Source organism: Syngnathus scovelli, chromosome 11, assembly GCF_024217435.2.
Source record: "Syngnathus scovelli strain Florida chromosome 11, RoL_Ssco_1.2, whole genome shotgun sequence".
NCBI classification, from domain to species: Eukaryota; Metazoa; Chordata; class Actinopteri; order Syngnathiformes; family Syngnathidae; genus Syngnathus; species Syngnathus scovelli.
In genome coordinates, this window is record NC_090857.1 from 1,863,301 (window position 1) to 1,881,629 (window position 18,329).

An 18,329-nucleotide genomic window follows, 5' to 3' on the forward strand; every position below is an offset into this window, starting at 1 on the left:
TATGTGAAACGTGGGGGGGGGGGCTTAGCTGCGAGTTGAGAGGGTCTCCCACCCGAATGGGCCAGATGTGAGCATTAATGTTGATGGCTTATGAGATATTGATGGTCCAGAGAGACAGGAGATGCGTATTACAATGCAGCTGCTAGTTTACTGAGAAGCTGCATGGTTGACCTCCTAATTTCCCCCGTGGGAAATTGAATGAATGGATTCCCAAGTGAAACTGCCAACATTATAAAACATCTTTTAACTTTAAAGTGTTTAAATATTATTCCTGCTAAAGGAGACATCTGATGCATTTTTCAGGATTTTAAAAAAGTTCCCAGTTGGCTTCATTAGATGTCTTTGACATTCTTTGGTCAAACAATGCAATACACATTATAATAAATAGTATAATTAAAAAAAATAACACTAATTTCTGACAGGGCTATAGCACCCCCTAGCACCTGCCAAGGGTATTGCATGTGCTTAGCCAATAATATTTGTACTACTAGGTGGGTTTCTCATCATATTCAGTTTTTCAGTTGTATTTTTTCTAGTTTTATTTACCTGAGGCCCAGGGACAGTACTCGGGCATTATTGTAATGCCACTAATGGTCGACAGGTGGCCCTCTCTCCTTCCTTAACTTGTTTTGGAGGCTGTAATCCTCTTGTGTCAAAAGATGCACCATTAGTGCTTTAAATGAATTTAATGTGTGTGAACTCTGGGGTTCAATATTCATTTCCTTGTTTTCACGTTAAACCTATCAAAGCTTGCGCAATATGAATTTTAACATGCATGATAATTGATAGCTCCATTTCACCAGGAAAAAAAATCATTAATATTATATTCATTTCTTAATTCAGGGTTGCGGGCGCGCCTTTGGGCGGTAAACACGGTACACCCTGAACTGGTCGTCTGCCAATCGCATCATAAATATTACAAAAATGATTATTATTTATTATTATTATAGCATATGCATGCTGCTTCCCGACCCCACTTGAACGAACGTTTTAAAAATCAAGTTCTTGTTTTGATGGTACACGATTCGCTAATGAGCTGGAACTTATCCTAGTTGACTTTGGGCTTTCCGTACTGGCGGCGCCTGTGAGTCGGCAACCTGTTACAACAGCTGTTGCAACTTTTCCGCATTTATTTTAAATGTTCCCCCTATTTTACCTTTTATTGTTCATTTTAGGTTGTGCTAGACTTGTATCCTTGTGGGGGGGGGAGGAAATGCCACACGAAAAAAATGAAAACCCCAAAACTCAGAAATGTGAAGCAGGTGCGCTAACCATTATGTTGTCTACATGGAAATAAATCCTCCAAAAATCAGATTCTCATTCACTTGGCTCCCCCTGCAGAAAAATATAAAATATGCTAGCATGTCAGCACATGCCTTCATTGTATAACCTCAGCAAGGCGTGTAGCTGTAAAAGCTTCCCAGCAGATGTGAAGTGAGCAGCTCCTGCTTATTTTCAATGTATGTATTTATATTATATTTTACATTTGGATATTAACACAAGTGATCAAATGTGCAGCAAGGCTCACCTGAAATCACCACATACACACTGCACAGCTATTTGTTGTGGACTTGTGGCTCACGTCGGGTAATGAAGGGGCCGGGCCGGGCCGCTTTTCAGCATATACTCTTCCTACCCGCAAGCCGATCTCAGCTAACTTGCTGCGTCTTGTCTGCATTCCATTCGGAGGAAAGCGACTGTGGAAAATTCCACTAGGGAAAACGTCAAGACGGGATTCCGCTTTATTTATTTACATTTTGCACGCTGTGTTGTTTTGAAATGTATTTTGCATTGTTTGAAGTGGCTTAGGTTTAGCTTTATTGTCGTTGTAATGATTACAATGCAAAAAATGCACTAAAAAACAAAATCAACAACTTACTTGAAAAGTATTTGCAGGTATCTAAATATAGTATCTTACTCATGTAATGTTTCCTCTGCCTTTCCATTTTAGAAAGAGCCTTTGCTAACTGCTTTAAAGAATGGAAGGGCTTAAATTGTCCCTGCTTTAATTGCATTTCAATACAATCACTTGAGGAGATGGAAATCAAAGTGCCGAGTTTGTTTTGAATGCATTTAGTCAGAAGTCGAGGAGGAAACGGCACCTGGGGGACATTTTGCATTAAAGGCAAAGGCCTTAAAGTTGTCAGTGAGAGCCTTCCCTCGTGTGCAATTGCCAATTTTCTCTCTTGAGCTACTCAGTTTAATGACCTGAGTGCAACCTTGAGAGGGATTTTGCAGTTGGCTCTGTCACATTGCTGCAGTCTCGGTGCAAATGGCTTGCTGGACAAAATTCTCATAACAGCTTATGCAAGCCAAACTGAGGCCTCGGGGCATCACCCAGGCCGGCCCGCCCCCAGCCCGTCACTCTGGTGCTTGCCCGTACATGAAACACTATCTGAGATCATGCGGATTGCACTAATTTGCGCTTTTTTAACTTGCCAGTATCCAAAATTAATGTATTTTTGTGTAATTTTATGTGAGAATTTTTTATAAGTTGTAATTTTACCACAAAAGAAATATCATTTTAAAAGAATTAACTCAAAATTGAAAGGCTCCTTCCAGTCCTTCAGTGTGCTCCCTCATACTAGATCCCATAGGTAACATAAGTGTTACACTTTTGGCTGGCTTCTTTTCATCATTCCACAGAATGTCAGAGTTCTACCATTTTTGCTGGCAGTCTGAAATTGAGGAGCCTTGTGCTACGGTTCAAGCCGTGCGTTCAAGCCACCATGACTTGCTGCATAAATTGCGCATGAGGACATAAAGGCCCAAAATGTTCACACTGTTGCTGTTTTCTTGGATCAGGGTGAGAGCTGCAGAACTCTGGGTGCATTCCAGACGAGTTGCAACACGACGAGCGTGTCAACAGTCAAAACGCACAAGGAAATGGCTGAAAAACATTCCTGACTCCAAATCAGCCAGTTTCATTTTAGTTGTTTATTTCACAGGGACAGTGCAAAATAAATTGAAATCCAACATAAAAAGTTCATTCGATTTAAATTAGTCACGCACTCAAATCATCGACGTGCTGATTTATGAAGTTGCAAAAAAGTCAGAAAGTCAAGACGTTATCTTGAAGGAAAAACTTGTTAGCGTTTACATAAATATTGCTGGCAGGTTTAATAGTGTAGTTGAAAATAATTTACAAACAGTTTTAAAAGAATAAAGTCATGATCATATTTGGTGACTTGAAAAGATTTTTTCAAATAATTACACTTCCAAAAAACACTTTGGGTGTGGCCTGCCAGTAGGGGGGGTGTGGGTCAAGGGCGGTGTTTGTTAGCAATGCCGCCACATCATTGGTGGGAACGGCGGACAAAAAAGCCTGTACCTTGCACAGGTAAACAGACAGCCACTGGGATTTACTTCAGCCTTGAGATGTCCTCCAAGTAGCTGCCATTTTGCTGTTTTTTTGTGCGTGTGTGCGTGCGTGCGTGTGTCCGCGCGCGTGCATGGATGTGTTAATCTCATTTATCAATTAACTTGTTAGTTACTACCGTTAATTTGATGCATGTTACTGCCAGGTAAGTTTAAATAAAATGCTTTGTTTTTCTGTTATGTTATATAACATGATGTTAGTTTGGAAGACTCCTTTGTGTTCCTTGAGGAGTCTGCAAGTTTTTATTTCCCCTTTTCTTTTCTTTGGAATTTGGCGATCCGTGAAACCATCCGTGTATTCTATCCTTCATTCCACCGGAGTCTGTGTATCTGTGCCAATCAGATTTCAGTGGCTTGAAGGGTAAGACACATGGAACTTATCATCTGCAGATTGTTTGGTGTTATTTTCAATTTTTTTTTTTTTTTTTTGGTGTGTGACCTTTACTGCAGGACACAAGATGTGTGCTTGAACTGTTCTGCATAAGCACAAAATGATGCCAGTCCACAGCTAGGGAGTCCCTTCAAAAATACTCACCTTGGGCCTGTGCCTCAATTTGATTAGAACACATAATTCACTATGTGTAGAAAAACCTCAGATACATGACATGACATGTCCCCAGCACTCCGTAAAATGTTTGCTCAGTCAAACATGATGACAACACAATGAAATCCTCCACACCCTTTTTGAAATCCAATTCCCATACCAACAGATTTCCCTAAACATACAAAAGAAAAAAAATCCATTTCTTTCTTTGTCTTGTGTTAAGGTCAGATTTTCAGCTTTCTCAGAAACTAATTAGTTTAAATAGTCAAATTGGCCCTCACTTACTCCATGACTCGATAAGGATGTACCGATACCATGGGTACCGATATGTAAACGTGAATGACAAAAAAAAAGAATAGCATTTAAGAATTTATACAGTCTGTTATGTTAGCTGCATATGAAACATTTTAGTTTTACTCCAAATTTCAACATCATTTTTACTGTCACAAAGCGAGAACTTTAGTATAGCGTGCGTTAAGTATTGTGTCCTGAAGCCTGTCGCCCCCAGCTGATCAGATACCAGAATGCATTTTACCTCTGCTTAAAAAAAAAAAGTTCAAATTTGAAAGATGCAAAGTCGCATAAAAATGCTATCTTTCCCAACAAAATCTTTATAATTTCAGACAGTTTTATATTTTTGAGTTGACAAAAGATCTGGATTAAATACATCCTGATATTAGGAGAATAGATTTCCTCTTGATGAAAAATCTTTTTTTTTTTCTGGAGAAAAATTTCTAGTGCTCAAGAGGTAGCGAGTGTGGTAGCTCGCTCCTTGGCAACTTTTACGCCGACGCCGCAGCCGAGCCTGCCGTTCACCTTACTGTTGAACACAATGATGAGAAGCGGGCTCAGGGCGGCGTAGAGTGACGAGAAGAATATGCGCAGGTCCGACACCAGTGAGCTACTCATGGTGGTCCTCAAAGTGAGTGTGTACACCCAGAGCCCATTGTCCACCCCGTAGAGGACCACGTACAAGGTCACCAGGGACACCACGGCTTTGGCCGCCCTCCGCTCCGATCCACTGCTGGTGCGTCGGTCCTTCATCTGCCGGTTGTGCTTGTAGAGAAAGAACAGGATGATGAGGCTGGCGAGAGCCATCAGGGCCATGGGCACGACGTCTCTGCCCACCTGGGCTGCTCCGTTGCTATCCTTGGAGAGTTTGGAGGGGAAATGGACAAAGCAAAACTGCACATTGATGCCGTGCCTCGTTGGGACGGAGGTGTTCCTGGCCCCGAAGGAGAAGAGAATGCCGGCTGAGCTCATGCATGTGTTGATCAGCCAGAGGACGAAGAACACCAAGCCCAAGTGGCGAGCCAGCCAGGTACGGATGGAGGCCCAGCGTGAGTTGGGCTGAGCGACGCTCAAACACTGATAGGCGCTCAGGATGAAGGTGAGCCAGATGGAGAGGGAGCGCGATGTGCGGTACACGAAGATAACGCCTTTGCAGCCGGCGTCGTTGAAGACGGAGGCCAGACGGAATGACGCCAGAGTCTCCAGCAGACAGCGCACCGACACCACCATCAGGTTGACGCACGCTAGGTGAAGCACGATGGCGTCGGCCGGCAGCAGACGCTTGTCCTGGTAGTGCGCCGACAGAAAGGCCAGGATCACCGTCAGGTTGCCGGGGACGCCCACCGCGCTCAGGGACAGGTACAGCATACCACGGACCAACTCCTCGGAGATCATTCCTGCGCAAAACTGCCACACACCAAAGAATTGGATCGTTTTGAGAATTAAAAAAAAATGTCTAAAAGGTCTGTCAATAGAAATTGTAATACTCCGAGAACAACGCTGTATATGTTTGCAAAAACCTTTCATGATTCTTCAAAAAATTGAAAATGTGGACATTTTTCAAAAGATTTGTTCTAATATTAGAAAAAAATCGGAAAAATGTTTAGTTTGTATCACTGAGAATGAAGTGACGTTTTTAAGAGTTTTGAAATATTCTCTATTATTAGAATGAAGTCATACGTTTTAGAAGCAAAGGTAAAAATTTGGAAATTTCAGCCTGCAGTCATATTTGCCCACTCACCTAACGCAGCCGTGTGGTGCCCCCTTTTCACTGTGTTTGTCCTCTTATAGCCTGCAAGGACGGAGGTTGAGCTTCTGAACTTGACTGCAATTAATTGAGATCAATCCAGGTGACTGCTTCTGTCCCCTCAGAGGCATCATACGGACACCACCGTAACACATTTGTTGATGATGATGATGATGAGTGCCTACTTTGACCACTCAACTATGTCAACCAAACATGTTGTCGCGCAACTATCTGTGTCAATTGCAGCCATTTACCGATTTCTGTAAATCTAAATGAGAATTAGGACTGAGAATTGACTATTAAGGCCACACAGGATAGAAAAAAAATTTACACTACAAAATGAAAATTTTAAGTGAATATTTGGTGTATATTTTTGAGGAAAAGTGTGTATATTTTCAAAATAAAATCAATTGAAGTGATGCCTTTCAGAGAGTAAATAAGCTTTTCTAAAGTTTGAAACCCATTCACCATTCATTTTGATTAATTTCATCATATGGGTATGGAAAATATGTGGCTTCCTTAAATCTGTGGGCAGCTTATAGAAGGCCCACAACAAAACACACAAGAATGATAAGCGTGAAGTTGAAAAAATGATTAGAAAAAAATTGTAATTTTAACTGTAAAATAACCAAAATATTAGAAACAGCTCTCAGTGTGACGCAGTGCTGCAAAATGCAACCTAAATGCAAATATTATTAAATGAAGGCCCCCAGTTTTTGAATCATCTTTGTAAAACTACAACTTTTTGATTTTTACATTTCTTGTAATCGATTAATTCGCAATCATTTAGTCTTCGGATTTAAGTTTCAGCATTCACAACTAATGATTTGCGTCATGACCACATGTTTACATCATTCCGCTAGCCTTGATTGTAATTGTTCTACTTGCAGTCCACTGAGAAAGACGTGCTTGAACTTGCCATTTTAATGAGCTCTCAGAACATGTAAACACATAAAAAAAAATGACACAACCCTGTCCCTAGACTAAAGAAGCTTAATTTAAACCAAAAAAAAACATTACAAATGATCAGCAAAGGGAATATAATTACCTTGTATTGTTCGGCAAGAGGTTTCAATTAATAAAAATAACAGGTTGACCCTCCCCAATGGGTTCAACACAAATTGTTATCGCGTTAATTGTCCTGCTGCTCTGCGTCACCGAGCATAATAGCACAAAGGATGTGGAAGTCTCCTGATGGCTCATTCAAGGCCAGTGTGGTTTCATTTTTTTTGGATTCGACGACGTCCGCTCGCAATGACATTGACCTATTTTTGAAAAGTAACTGACGAAATATCCAACAAACAAACGGCGCGCAATAAAATACAGTTCTAGCTTTCGGGTTGATCATATCACCACATTGTGGAAGGCTGGAAGTCATGCCATCCATCCATCCATCCATCCATCCATCCATCCATCCATCCATCCATCCATCTATTCATCCATCTATCCATCCATCCATCCGCCCGCCCGTCCGTCCATATAGATACTTTGGCATACCTCGTGAAATTAAATATGTCTCGATTGAAGAACGATCGATAGGCCCGCCCATACGGTTAGATGGATATGTTCTCCCCGGGCCCGCGTGGATTTCCTCCCATATTAACATTTCTGACATCAGTCAACGTTTGTTCACATCAATGTTCCTAAATGTGCTTCTTGCTGCGATGGGAATGATTGAGCTTCTTAGCAAGACGACTTTACGTAAGCCTTGGCCACTCTTTTGATCAAGTCCAAAACTGCTCCTGATCCAGATCAAGCGTATTCCCTTCGGCGCTTGTGTGTGTCAGGCCACGTTTCCATTGAGATGACTTGATTCCAATTATTTTTTTCTTCTGTTTGTCTGTGAGTTTTTTTTTTTGTTTTTTTTTTAACTGACACTCCAGGCAAATGAGATCTCCAAGGACATTTGAGGCTATAAATGTCGTCTTGCAGGCCTTTAAGAGTTGTGTGCCATACCCTTGCTCAGGTGAGCATGCTTTAGGAGCTGCTCAAGGTTCTTGTGGTGCATTTCAAAGCAGGTGTGTTTCTCTGCCTGCTTTGGTCCTGGTCCGGGTGGCATGGACCTGTGCGTGACCATCAAAGGCGTCTCCTTCCTCTTGCAAACAGGAATGGGCATCTTGGGGAACACCGCGGTGCTGCTGGCCTACGCCGGTATCCTCTACAGCGAGCGCAAACTCCTTCCCGTGGACATGATCCTGTGCCACCTGGCCTTTGCCAACCTGATGATCCTGACCATCCGTTGCATACCCCAGACCATGACGGTCTTCGGCCTCACCGATCTGCTTGACGACTCCCACTGCAAGGTGGTAATTTACGGCTTCCGCATCGGCCGGGCGTTGTCAATCTGCATCACGTGCATGCTCAGCGTGTTCCAGGCGGTCACCATCGCCCCCGCCGGGTCAAGCTTGTCCAGGCTCAAGTCTTTCCTTCCTGCCCTGGTGCTCCCCACCGTGGCCGGGCTGTGGTTGCTCAACATGATCATATACGTTCCAGCCCTTCTCTTTTCCACGGCTCCACGCAATAGCACCGCCCGTGCCTATACGCTCGACCTGGGCTTCTGCTTCATGGACTTCAGAGACAACATGCTCTACATCATCCAAGGGGTTATTGTCTCTGGGAGGGATTTTTCCGTGGTGGCCCTGATGTTGGTCTCTAGCTGTTACATCTTGCTACTTCTCCACCGTCACAACTACCAGATGAGAGGCCTCCATCGCTCCCATCCGGCAGAGACCAGAGCGGCCAAAACGGTGGTCACCCTGGTGGTCCTGTACGTCTTCTTCTTCGGCGTGGATAACGTGATCTGGATCTACATGATGACCGAGACCAAGGTGTCCCTCATGGTGGCGGACTTGAGGGTATTTTGCTCCTCCTGCTATGCATTTCTCAGCCCTTACTTCATCATTTCGTCCAACAAGAAGGTCAAGAACAAAATTGTGTGTCAGGCTGAGCAGGACCAGCCAGCATCAATGGACACTCAGGAGTCGAAATGAAGAATTGTTTTCCTAGACCTTCTGTCAGTTAGCTGAACTATCAATATTACCTTTACAAAATGTCTTCAAAACATTGTCTATGTATTTGATTGTCACTGCACTTTGTAGACTGGTCAATAAAAAAAAATTAACTTGTGAATTTATCCAGTAAGTCTTTGTCACAATGAAGAACCAAGCTCTACAAAAAATGTTTGCTGAATGAAATCAGATGTATATTTCCAAGAATAAGATACAATAAAACAAAATCAACCTTCAACCTTCTTGCTTGCGTCATGGAAACTGCAGCCGTCCCAAGTGTTGATTTAGGAAGCCTAAGGAATGTTAGAGGTTTGAGCCATGCCTGACCAGACTGAATCAGTTTCATTTAAAATAAATACATATATTTAATCATGATTACTCACACTGCTGTATATATTTGTGCCAACCAGATCACATTTTTTCAATACAGGCATGATGTTCTAAATGTCTAGTTTAATAGAATGTTTGTAAAAACATTTGCACGTACTTCTAATTCTAAGACTTCCGAGATTCCATTTGTGTCACTTTCCTCCTGAAGACATTTCATAGAGTTACACAAAACAACAAAAAGTGTGTGTGGGGGAGCAATCATTATGGAATATTGTGAATTGAATATACAGTATATTTTGTTCATTTTTCAGAAACTAGTACAGCAGAACGGGTCCAGCGTGAGAGTCACACAAGCACAAACTCATTTTTCAGCATCAGTTAGCAAGTGGCTAAGTTCACCTAATTTATTTCATATACATATTTCGCAATCAAACTCCCCACCTATCCATCAAGACCTTTGGGTTAAATTTTGTAAGGCTTTGTTTTAAAAAAATAAAAATAAAAACAAGGCCTTTGAGGGCCGTAATATTAAAACGGTGGCATCGGGCTGAAACCTCTTTTTTGACCCAAATTTTATCATTATTAATTATTCATTAATTCATTTTACAAATATATACTGTTGGTCAGTCCACATTTGTGGGGGTTAAAATGTTGCAAGTGTTGAAGATGACTTGCCTTCTTAGACCATTCAAGGATAATATTTGAAAAAATGTCCCATGTTGAGGGTTTCTTGGAAAAAAAAAAGATAATTTTGGAGGTACAAGCATTTGAGAGTTAAATATTTCATGGCTTTTTTTATTTTTAACAATCAGATCATTTGAGGTTTTATTATTTTTTTTGTTTTTAAATTACATTGCAGGTCAGATGAAATGTTGTCATGGGCCATATTGCTCACCCAACTAAAGAACGTGCTTGAACTTGCCATTTTAATGAGCTCTCTAAACATGTAAAACGCACACAAGTGAAAATAACATCTCTCCCTAGCGAAAGAAATTTCTCTACAAATGAGCAGCAACGCAAACATGCAATAATGACCTGATGGTGCGAACATGGAACAATTATAAGTTGAATTAATGACAACCTTTAGCTGAATAACAACAACAGGTTGTCCCTGTGTCCCCAATGAATTGCAACGTGTTGTTATCACTAATTGTCTTGCTCCTCTGCGTCTGAAACAGGATGTGAAGAGGATGAGAGCGCTCGTGGCACGATTGTCAAGTGTGACAACATTGTTTGAGTCCTCTGATTTGAAGAATGTCACTCTTGTGGGGATTGTCATTAGAACACTTGAGGAGATTGATGTGCACCAAAGATACTCATGCAAAAGATACTCATACATTGCGTACAGAGTTGCATGCAGGTCCATTACTAAATAGTGATTTTTTTAATAAATGTTATATTTTAATGATGAAAATTTTCATTATATCTTTATATTTTATTTTTTATTCATATTTGAATAATTAATCAGGAATTATCATGATCTGTGAGCCATAACATTCTCAATTATATAAAATAAAATCAAGAAATAGTTTTGTCTTTGTTTAGTGAATTTGGATTATATACAAGTGTCACTTTTTGACTTGAACTACTGAAAGAAGTTTTCCATTTAATTTGGCTGGAAAACAAAACTGTTAAAAGCAGTAAGCACCTTCAACATAATTAGGAATACATATAATATCATAAATATTCCCAGAGCGTCGTCCCCTCTGTTTCGTGGTTTTAATTTGCCAAATTAATTTAATCGAAACTGTTGAACTCAAAGATCTCCATTGGGAGATGGGAGGCTATAAAAGCCATCAAGTGCAATGTTAAAGAGTTGATTAACGCAATCAGCCCGTTGTCCACTTGCTCAGGTGAGATTGCTCGTGTGCCTTTCAGGAAGTGTGCCTCTGTCTGCTTGAACCCAAAATCCTGGTCCAGGCCACGGTGGCATGGACCTGTGCGTGACCATCAAAGGCGTCTCCTTCCTCTTGCAAACAGGAATGGGCATCCTGGGGAACACCGTGGTGCTCCTGGCCCACGCCAGTATCCTCTACAGCGAGCGCAAACTCCTTCCCGTGGACATGATCCTGTGCCACCTGGCCTTTGCCAACCTCCTGCTCCTGCTGACCCGCTGCGTGCCCCAGACCATGACGGTGTTCGGCCTCGTCGACCTGCTGGACGACGCGGGCTGCAAGGTGGTGATTTACGGCTACCGAATTGGTCGGGCGCTGTCTGTGTGCATCACGTGCATGCTGAGCGTGTTCCAGGCGGTGACCATCGCCCCAGCCGGGCCTCACTTGTCCAGGCTGAAGCCTGCCCTTCCCACCCTGGTCCTCCCTACTTTTGCCGGACTGTGGTTGCTCAACATGGCTATATGCATCGCAGCTCCATTCTTCTCTATGGCGCCGCGGAACGGCACCGTCCCAGCCTTCACGCTCAACCTAGGTTTCTGCCACGTGGACTTCAGAGACAGCTTGTCCTACGTTATCAACGGGGTAGCGGTGTCTGGAAGGGATTTCGCCTTTGTGGCATTGATGTTAGGTTCTAGTGGTTACATTCTGTTGCTTCTTCACCGCCACAGCCGGCAGGTGAGAGGCATCCGTCGCTCCCATTCGGCTGAGACCCGAGCGGGCAAAACTGTGATCACCTTGGTGGTCCTGTACGTCTTCTTTTTCGGCATCGATAATGTGATCTGGATCTACATGCTGACCGAGGCCAAGGTGTCTCCAGTGGTGGCGGACATGAGGGTGTTCTTTTCCTCCTGTTATGCATTCCTCAGTCCGTACTTTATCATCTCCTCCAACAAGAAGGTCAAGAACAAAATTATGTGTGCCGCCGAGCAGGACAAGTTGGTGTCAACTGACACTCAAGAGTCACACGACAAATGACTTTCTCTTTTATGATAGACTATTATGACCCATCAACTGCTCTGTCTCTGAGCTTTACTGACTTAGCTATTAAGTGGAAACCCACAATCTTAAACAATTAGTTTATTGCAGCATTTATACTTATGTATGTTGTAAATATTGTTTTTGGTCAGAGCTATGACATAAAGACAAAATAAAACAAAAATTGTAAAACGTGCACTTTTAAATTAAATTTAGATTGATAAGCTGGCAAAAGAGGCTGTGCCTGTCTTCACTAATGTATTAACTGTAGTACGCAGATGTTCAATACCTGTATTAAAACATTTCTATGTCAGAAATAATAAATATTATACATAAAGCATGCCGGAAACTCGAAATGTCGTATGTCGGCCCTGTCGTAAACCGAGGACCCTCTGCAAAGAAGACGCAATCGTATTGTTTCATGCTTCCCTCTGATTGGTCAAAGAACAACTGTATGAAATCCTCGACTTTGTCTGAGAGGCAATAAATGTCTCTCGCCTTGCAAATTGCGTGATTCCAATAAGTGTGTTGAGTCGAACAAGATAATCAGTTTTTCTTGTTATACCCTATTATTCGGTTATTTATCATCATTTTATCGGTGACATTTCTATTGTGGTTCTTAAGGTGCAGCAAGTTCGCCTGACAAGCATAATTTAGGAAATATCTTCTGAAAACCACAAACCCGGAAAAGAAAAGCGGAAGATTCGCATTGTTGTGAAAACTGAAGGATGCTACGGAAAGCCCGAGATAAACTCATTATGGCTACCGGGTAAACTGTATACGCTTTTTAATGACATTCGTATAGTTTGGTTCATGTTTGCGTCGAGGACCGTTGAAGGCAACGCCCCAATCCAACTCTGGAGCACTAAAATATGGATGACAAAACTTAGTCATCAAAGAGCAATAACAATATCTTGTAATGATTACATAGCGTCTTCCAAAATGTGCCAACCCTGCCATTCCTATAAGGTAAGTTTAGCGCCTTTGCTAGCAAGCCGACACGGCCTGTCTTCCGGGTTACCTGTTGCCTAGCCTTATATTAACCTTACAGCCACATACCCTGCCAGATCGCTTAATAAAAACCTCCCAGTTAAGTTCGGTGAGTTCATCGTCACCCCTCCTGTTTGTTTAGTGGTGTTTTCCTGTCCTCAGCTCGTCTGTGTGCTCTGTGAAATGAGCTGACTCTGGGACCGGTGTTTTCAGCAACAAAACACAATGGCCAGAATATCCTGGTATCAAGAGAAGGTGGGTATGTGGATGTATAAAAGTGGCAGCGCAAAATAGTCATAATGAAGCTAAGAAATGTTTGAATGATTTTTGTCTTCGGTAAAATAAAATGTTGTTGATGCCACAGATTGGCGCCTACGATCAACAAGTCTGGGAGAAGTCTCTGGAGCAGACAGATTTAAATGTAAGATAAGGAGAAAAACAAGAGGAGATTGCTGGGTGTTCCTAAATCCAAGTTCTCTCTCCACTAGGATTTGGACAGTAAACCCAGAAAGACCGGCCGCATCAAGTCAGACCTCATCGATGTTGACTTAGTCCGAGGTTAGAGTCCAAGTTGCCAAATTACCGTATCGCATTCTGAGCCTTCTACATTGCAGGGTCTACGTTCAGCAAGGCCAAACCACAGAGTCCCTGGACAGCATTGACTCGGAAGGGTTTGGTCCGCGTGCTGCTGTTCCCCTTTTTCTTTCCGTGGTGGATCCAGGTCACCTCCAAGCCCATCTCCTCATGCATTCTGCTGCTGTACTTTATGCAAGGTTGGCTATGTAAATACAACAGATTACAGAGTAGGGCTGTTTTTTTTTTTTTTTAATACAGTAATTAATCTTCACATCTGATCACCTCAGAAAGACCTAGATTTTGATATTCTGCCCTATAACCAGTTAATCATTTCCATGTCATGCTTCCTCTGCAGTGGCTGCTGTGGTGCTCTATGTGGAGGTCCCCGGGGCAAGTGCCAGTGAGGCGTTCGGGCCCTTGTGCCTTATGCTGCTCCTGGGCACCGTACATTGCCAGATTGTGTCCACCGAGTGCAGCCGCTGGCCCGCGGGCGGTCCTGTCGTCAGTAACGGCAACAGCGGCAGCAATCCGACCCGCAGGAGGAGGTGAGTCACTCTGGACTTCAGCCAACCACTTTGGGTTCTAAAGCAGACACTTGGCTTGCTTTCTTTTCTGTCTCGGTCAGGCCTCGGAAGGGCAGGGGTCCGAAGAAATTGGATGAGAAGAATGACAGCGAGGCCAAGGAACAGCAACACTCATCGCAGTTTGAGGAAGTCCAACGACCCAAGAGAATGGTATTGTCATCAGTAGATTTTCTTAAGTGCTTGGAATCTAAATCAATATCGTCACAGAGCGAAAGAAAGTCTGGCTTTGGCGCGTCAGACGAGCTCTCAAGTGAGGAAGAAGAGGGCTTGCAACCGGAGGACGTGAGTCCTGCCAGCCCCTGGCCACCGTCTGCACCACCGTCTTCTGTGCGCTCTCGGAAGTCCAACAGCAAAGCGGCAGTCAGGCCTCAGGTGAACCTTCTCGTGCTCCACTTGAGACCGCTTATTTTGCTGCATGGGGAAAACACATTTCTTTCATTATATGATAGAGATATTTAAATATTACAATAATGTCCATTTTACAATATTCAACAGTCGTTGCTATGTGTTTTCCTTGCTTAATTCTTTAACAACAGGAAGGAGGCGGGACCTTCAAGGCAAAGCCTCGAGAAGTGGAGCGCCTGCGACTCAGCGTGAGCTCCCGACCGGCTTCCGACACCGATGACACCATGTGGGAGGAGCTCCTCCAGGACCCTGACTCCGCCTCCACGGGGAGCAGCGACAGTGAGGACAACGGGAGGTTCGCGGGCGGCCTTGCGCTACAGCAAACCACCACGCTGAGCAGCGATGACGAGAGCCTGCAGCAAGGCATCGCGGGGGTAAGACCCAATACCATGTCATGTATGACGCTCTTTAATAACCCTACGTGGTACGTCTTCAGCACCAGCTGTCCTGGCTCCAAGCATGCCATCCTTCCAGGGACCGAGTCAGCGCCATCATATGGGAGCAGGGCGAATGCAAAAAAGCAGACATGTCTGTGCTGGAGATCAGCGGGATCATCCTCACTCGGGTACAGTATGCATCATTCCGATTTAATAATAGTATTTGACCCTAGCGTGGATAAGCAGTCCGGAAAATCGATGATTGGATGTTTGGTTTATAACTGAGCTCATAATGTGTCTCCCAGCCTATGGAGTGGAGCATATATTTGAAGAAAGGAGGCATTTACTATTACTAATAAGCATCATCTTGATTGGGCACCTCATCTTCTTCATCTCAAGGTGAAGCTTGCGGAGCAAGGTGTGGGCTACCTGGTGTTCGGCGGGCTAGTGACAGTCACGCTGGCGCTCCTGCCCTTTGCCTTCCGCCTGGCCCAGCGTCTGGACATGTCCAGCCTCAGCTCACCATCACCAGCCGAGGTCATGGAGATTGCCGTTAGCCCGGCGAGCCCTAAAGCATACGCCTTCTTCTTCATCACCACCGTGCTCAGGTTTTGCCTCACGGGGCTCTTCTTCTTCATGATGTGCGTGGCGGAGAGGACCTATAAGCAGGTGAGTGGCTATGTATGCTTTTTAATGAAATGATAAAGCCTAAGTAGGAGGGATATCATCTGGACCAGTGTATGCGTAAGAAAACAGTTATGATGGCTCCCTCTAGTGGTACATGAAAGAATCATTGCCGGTACTGTTTAATACAACTGCCATGTACTTCAATTATTAACTAATGACAGAAAAACGTCTTGAACCCTTATCGACTCATTCCAAAACACACGTCACACAAAAACACACACAAATTATTCCATCCATTGACTGTATATGATGGCTCCTCCACAGAGACTTTTATTTGCCAAGTACTTCAGCCACCTGACGTCCGCTCGCAAGGCCAAGAAGTCGGAGATCCCTCACTTCCGGCTGAAAAAGGTGCAGAACATCAAGATGTGGCTGTCGCTGCGCTCCTTCCTACGGGTGCGTAACCTCACACCTTTCTTTACCTGTCACAACCTGTACCTGTTACGCTGTCACAACCGATGCTGGTTTGTCACACCGCTTCCATCACCTCATTCGTTCGTTGCAGAGGCGAGGGCCGCAGCGCTCCGTCGACGTTATCGTGTCCACAATCTTCCTCCTCGCACTCTCCATCTCATTCATCATTTGTGCACAGGTAATAATAGCAGCATGTTGACAAAGTGATCATTTTAGGTCATTTTAGAGTACCATGACACTGTTATGTTTAAAAAGCTCTCATTCAAATAGCTCTTTGAGTAAAAAAGAGTAAGGTCTAAGTGGAAAAAAAATACTTTCATTAGCTTCTACAAAGCCACAAGACTTTTCTGGACTCGCTGACCAACTGGGAGCTGATGCTGTGGGCCTCGTCAATGATCCTTTTCCTGCTTCGGTTCGCCACGCTGGGTTCTGAGACCAACTGCAAGTACAGCAACCCTTCGGTGCTCCTCACTGAACAGGTGAGTACCCACAAACCACAACATTCTGTTGAAATATGGATCCACAATCGTGCACATTGTTGTGGTGACCAGCAGGTGTCACTGTGTCACATCCAAGGTGTGTGCCTTTCAGATCAATCTGTATCTGAAAATAGAGAAAAAACCCAACAAGAAAGAGGAGCTCAACATTGTCAACAACGTCTTGAAACTGGCTACAAAACTGATGAAGGCAAGCACGTTGGGCACGAGAGCACTTTTGTGTAACCGTCTTAATGTGTGAGTCGTCCTTAACGCCCAACCTCCCGCCAGGAGCTGGACGAGCCGTTCCGCCTTCTCGGTCTGACCGTCAACCCACTCATCTACAACATCACCAGGGTGGTCATCTTGTCGGCCGTGTCTGCTGTGGTCAGTGACCTGCTGGGCTTCAACATCAGAGTGAGTCATAATAGTAATAATTAAAATAGATGAAATGGAGTGTTTCCCTTGACTATAGCCTGGATTTTTGGGGGTTTTCTTCCCAGTACAATATATTCTTTCTATACAGGTCACCATATAGTAGCTATGAAGTGCTGTACAATACAATTATGGATGCCTTCCATTTTTTGCTCTTCTTCTACGATGTGACCTTTCAATCTCCTGTGTTTATCTTTTGCAGCTGTGGAAAATCAAACCTTGATGTGAACGCGACAAAAGGACTTCTCGCCCGACCGTCGCCTTCCAACCAGACGTGCAAAACTACTGACCGTCACATGACGGCTCATTTTATGAAGCGTCCACTTGAATGTGGTTTAACATAGCTGGGAAAGTGAAAAAAATACTGTACAGTCAACTGTGGCATAGCACATGCCACGTAATGCCAGTCATTTAACAAAGGTGGGCATCTTAGATTTTTCTAAATTGATTTCAAATTCCAGCACTTACTGTATGTATTCATAGACTATGACCACTCTCTGCCTTCTCCATCAAGAACCACTGTCATGAAATTAACTATGCAAGTAGGGAGATTCAGTTCTTATTCAGTGACAGTGCAAAGGTTGTCTGTCTTTTTATGTGCCTTTTGATAGGTGGGTGACCAATCCAGGGCGTAGACTGCCTTTTTTCCCCAATGTGTCAGATGGGGTAGATTTCAACTCAGTGACCCTGAACAGGATAAGTGGTTTAGAAAGAGAATGGAAAATGATGTGTAAACTCACTGATTTTTTTACAGGAATTTTCCAACATTCCCAAAATGTATATTGATGATTTATTTCTTGAATGTTAACCTTGCACTGGGTCACACTGTCATGTGAAAATTTTCTTTGTGTAGCAAAGAAAGCAAGATGGTTAATGCATGGTGGGGGGTGAACCATTTGCTTTTTTTTTTTCCTATAGAAACTCTAGATAAATGTCAGAAAGAAAGTGATGGAATCATGTTTATGATTTTATATTATGAGCATTTGTGCACTTTTTGCAATAACAGTTCCTCATAGTTTTTTTTTTTCTTTCTAGAATGGGGTGGGGGGTCTTACAGCTATTTAGATCATGAGTAGTGCAATAAAATGTTTCCACTCCACTGGTGTTTATTTTTATTTAGGTAACATTTTTAATTAAACTTGTATGTACAATAACTTTTCATTAAATCCCGAATCAAGTATACATTAATTTTCTTATCGTGTTAATGTTCAAATTGG

General features: G+C 43.2%; 4 protein-coding genes across 7 annotated transcripts in view; 3 read left to right on the plus strand and 1 right to left on the minus strand.

The window, feature by feature from the left end:
• The window catches only part of LOC125977544 (olfactory receptor class A-like protein 1), a 93,765-nt gene extending 81,173 nt beyond the window's left edge, over nucleotides 1-12,592 (plus strand). For all 3 annotated transcript variants that reach the window (XM_049734131.2, XM_049734129.2, XM_049734130.2), the window contains exon 3: nucleotides 11,177-12,592. In XM_049734131.2, the coding sequence (XP_049590088.1) occupies nucleotides 11,230-12,168 (939 nt within the window). In that variant the 5' untranslated portion in view covers nucleotides 11,177-11,229 and the 3' untranslated portion in view covers nucleotides 12,169-12,592. The remainder of the gene's footprint in view (nucleotides 1-11,176) is intronic.
• Nucleotides 4,643-5,608, minus strand: ora2 (olfactory receptor class A related 2). The gene has a single exon (XM_049734127.1). The coding sequence runs from the start codon at nucleotides 5,606-5,608 to the stop codon at nucleotides 4,664-4,666; it is 945 nt and encodes a 314-aa protein (XP_049590084.1). The 3' UTR covers nucleotides 4,643-4,663.
• Nucleotides 7,710-11,197, plus strand: LOC125977545 (olfactory receptor class A-like protein 1). Its single transcript, XM_049734132.1, has one exon. The coding sequence runs from the start codon at nucleotides 8,018-8,020 to the stop codon at nucleotides 8,948-8,950; it is 933 nt and encodes a 310-aa protein (XP_049590089.1). The 5' UTR covers nucleotides 7,710-8,017; the 3' UTR covers nucleotides 8,951-11,197.
• A 270-nt stretch (nucleotides 12,593-12,862) lies between the features above and the next one.
• phtf1 (putative homeodomain transcription factor 1) lies at nucleotides 12,863-18,211 on the plus strand. Of its 2 annotated transcripts, none has more exons than XM_049734115.1 (17): nucleotides 12,863-13,137; nucleotides 13,301-13,413; nucleotides 13,523-13,579; nucleotides 13,647-13,716; nucleotides 13,773-13,931; nucleotides 14,090-14,279; nucleotides 14,360-14,468; nucleotides 14,526-14,690; nucleotides 14,855-15,097; nucleotides 15,160-15,288; nucleotides 15,500-15,769; nucleotides 16,052-16,183; nucleotides 16,293-16,379; nucleotides 16,525-16,680; nucleotides 16,793-16,888; nucleotides 16,969-17,094; nucleotides 17,315-18,211. In XM_049734115.1, exons 2-17 carry the CDS (start codon nucleotides 13,384-13,386, stop codon nucleotides 17,333-17,335), a joined length of 2,040 nt encoding a protein of 679 aa, XP_049590072.1. In that variant the 5' UTR covers nucleotides 12,863-13,137; nucleotides 13,301-13,383; the 3' UTR covers nucleotides 17,336-18,211. The 2 variants fall into 2 exon arrangements, with proteins under 2 accessions (XP_049590072.1, XP_049590071.1); XM_049734114.1 differs by having other exon boundaries at nucleotides 13,321-13,413.
• Nucleotides 18,212-18,329: the final 118 nt, after the last annotated feature.

What these genes read in the sequence shown, in the direction of transcription:
- ora2 (XM_049734127.1), bottom strand. Translation starts at nt 5,608, where the DNA reads ATGATCTCCGAGGAGTTGGTCCGTGGTATGCTGTACCTGTCCCTGAGC.
- LOC125977545 (XM_049734132.1), top strand. Translation starts at nt 8,018, where the DNA reads ATGGACCTGTGCGTGACCATCAAAGGCGTCTCCTTCCTCTTGCAAACA.
- phtf1 (XM_049734115.1), top strand. Translation starts at nt 13,384, where the DNA reads ATGGCCAGAATATCCTGGTATCAAGAGAAG. An exon ending in TGGAGCAGACAGATTTAAAT is followed by an intron (nt 13,580 to 13,646) that starts GTAAGATAAGGA and finishes TCTCTCCACTAG; the next exon opens with GATTTGGACAGTAAACCCAG. An exon ending in CGATGTTGACTTAGTCCGAG is followed by an intron (nt 13,717 to 13,772) that starts GTTAGAGTCCAA and finishes TCTACATTGCAG; the next exon opens with GGTCTACGTTCAGCAAGGCC.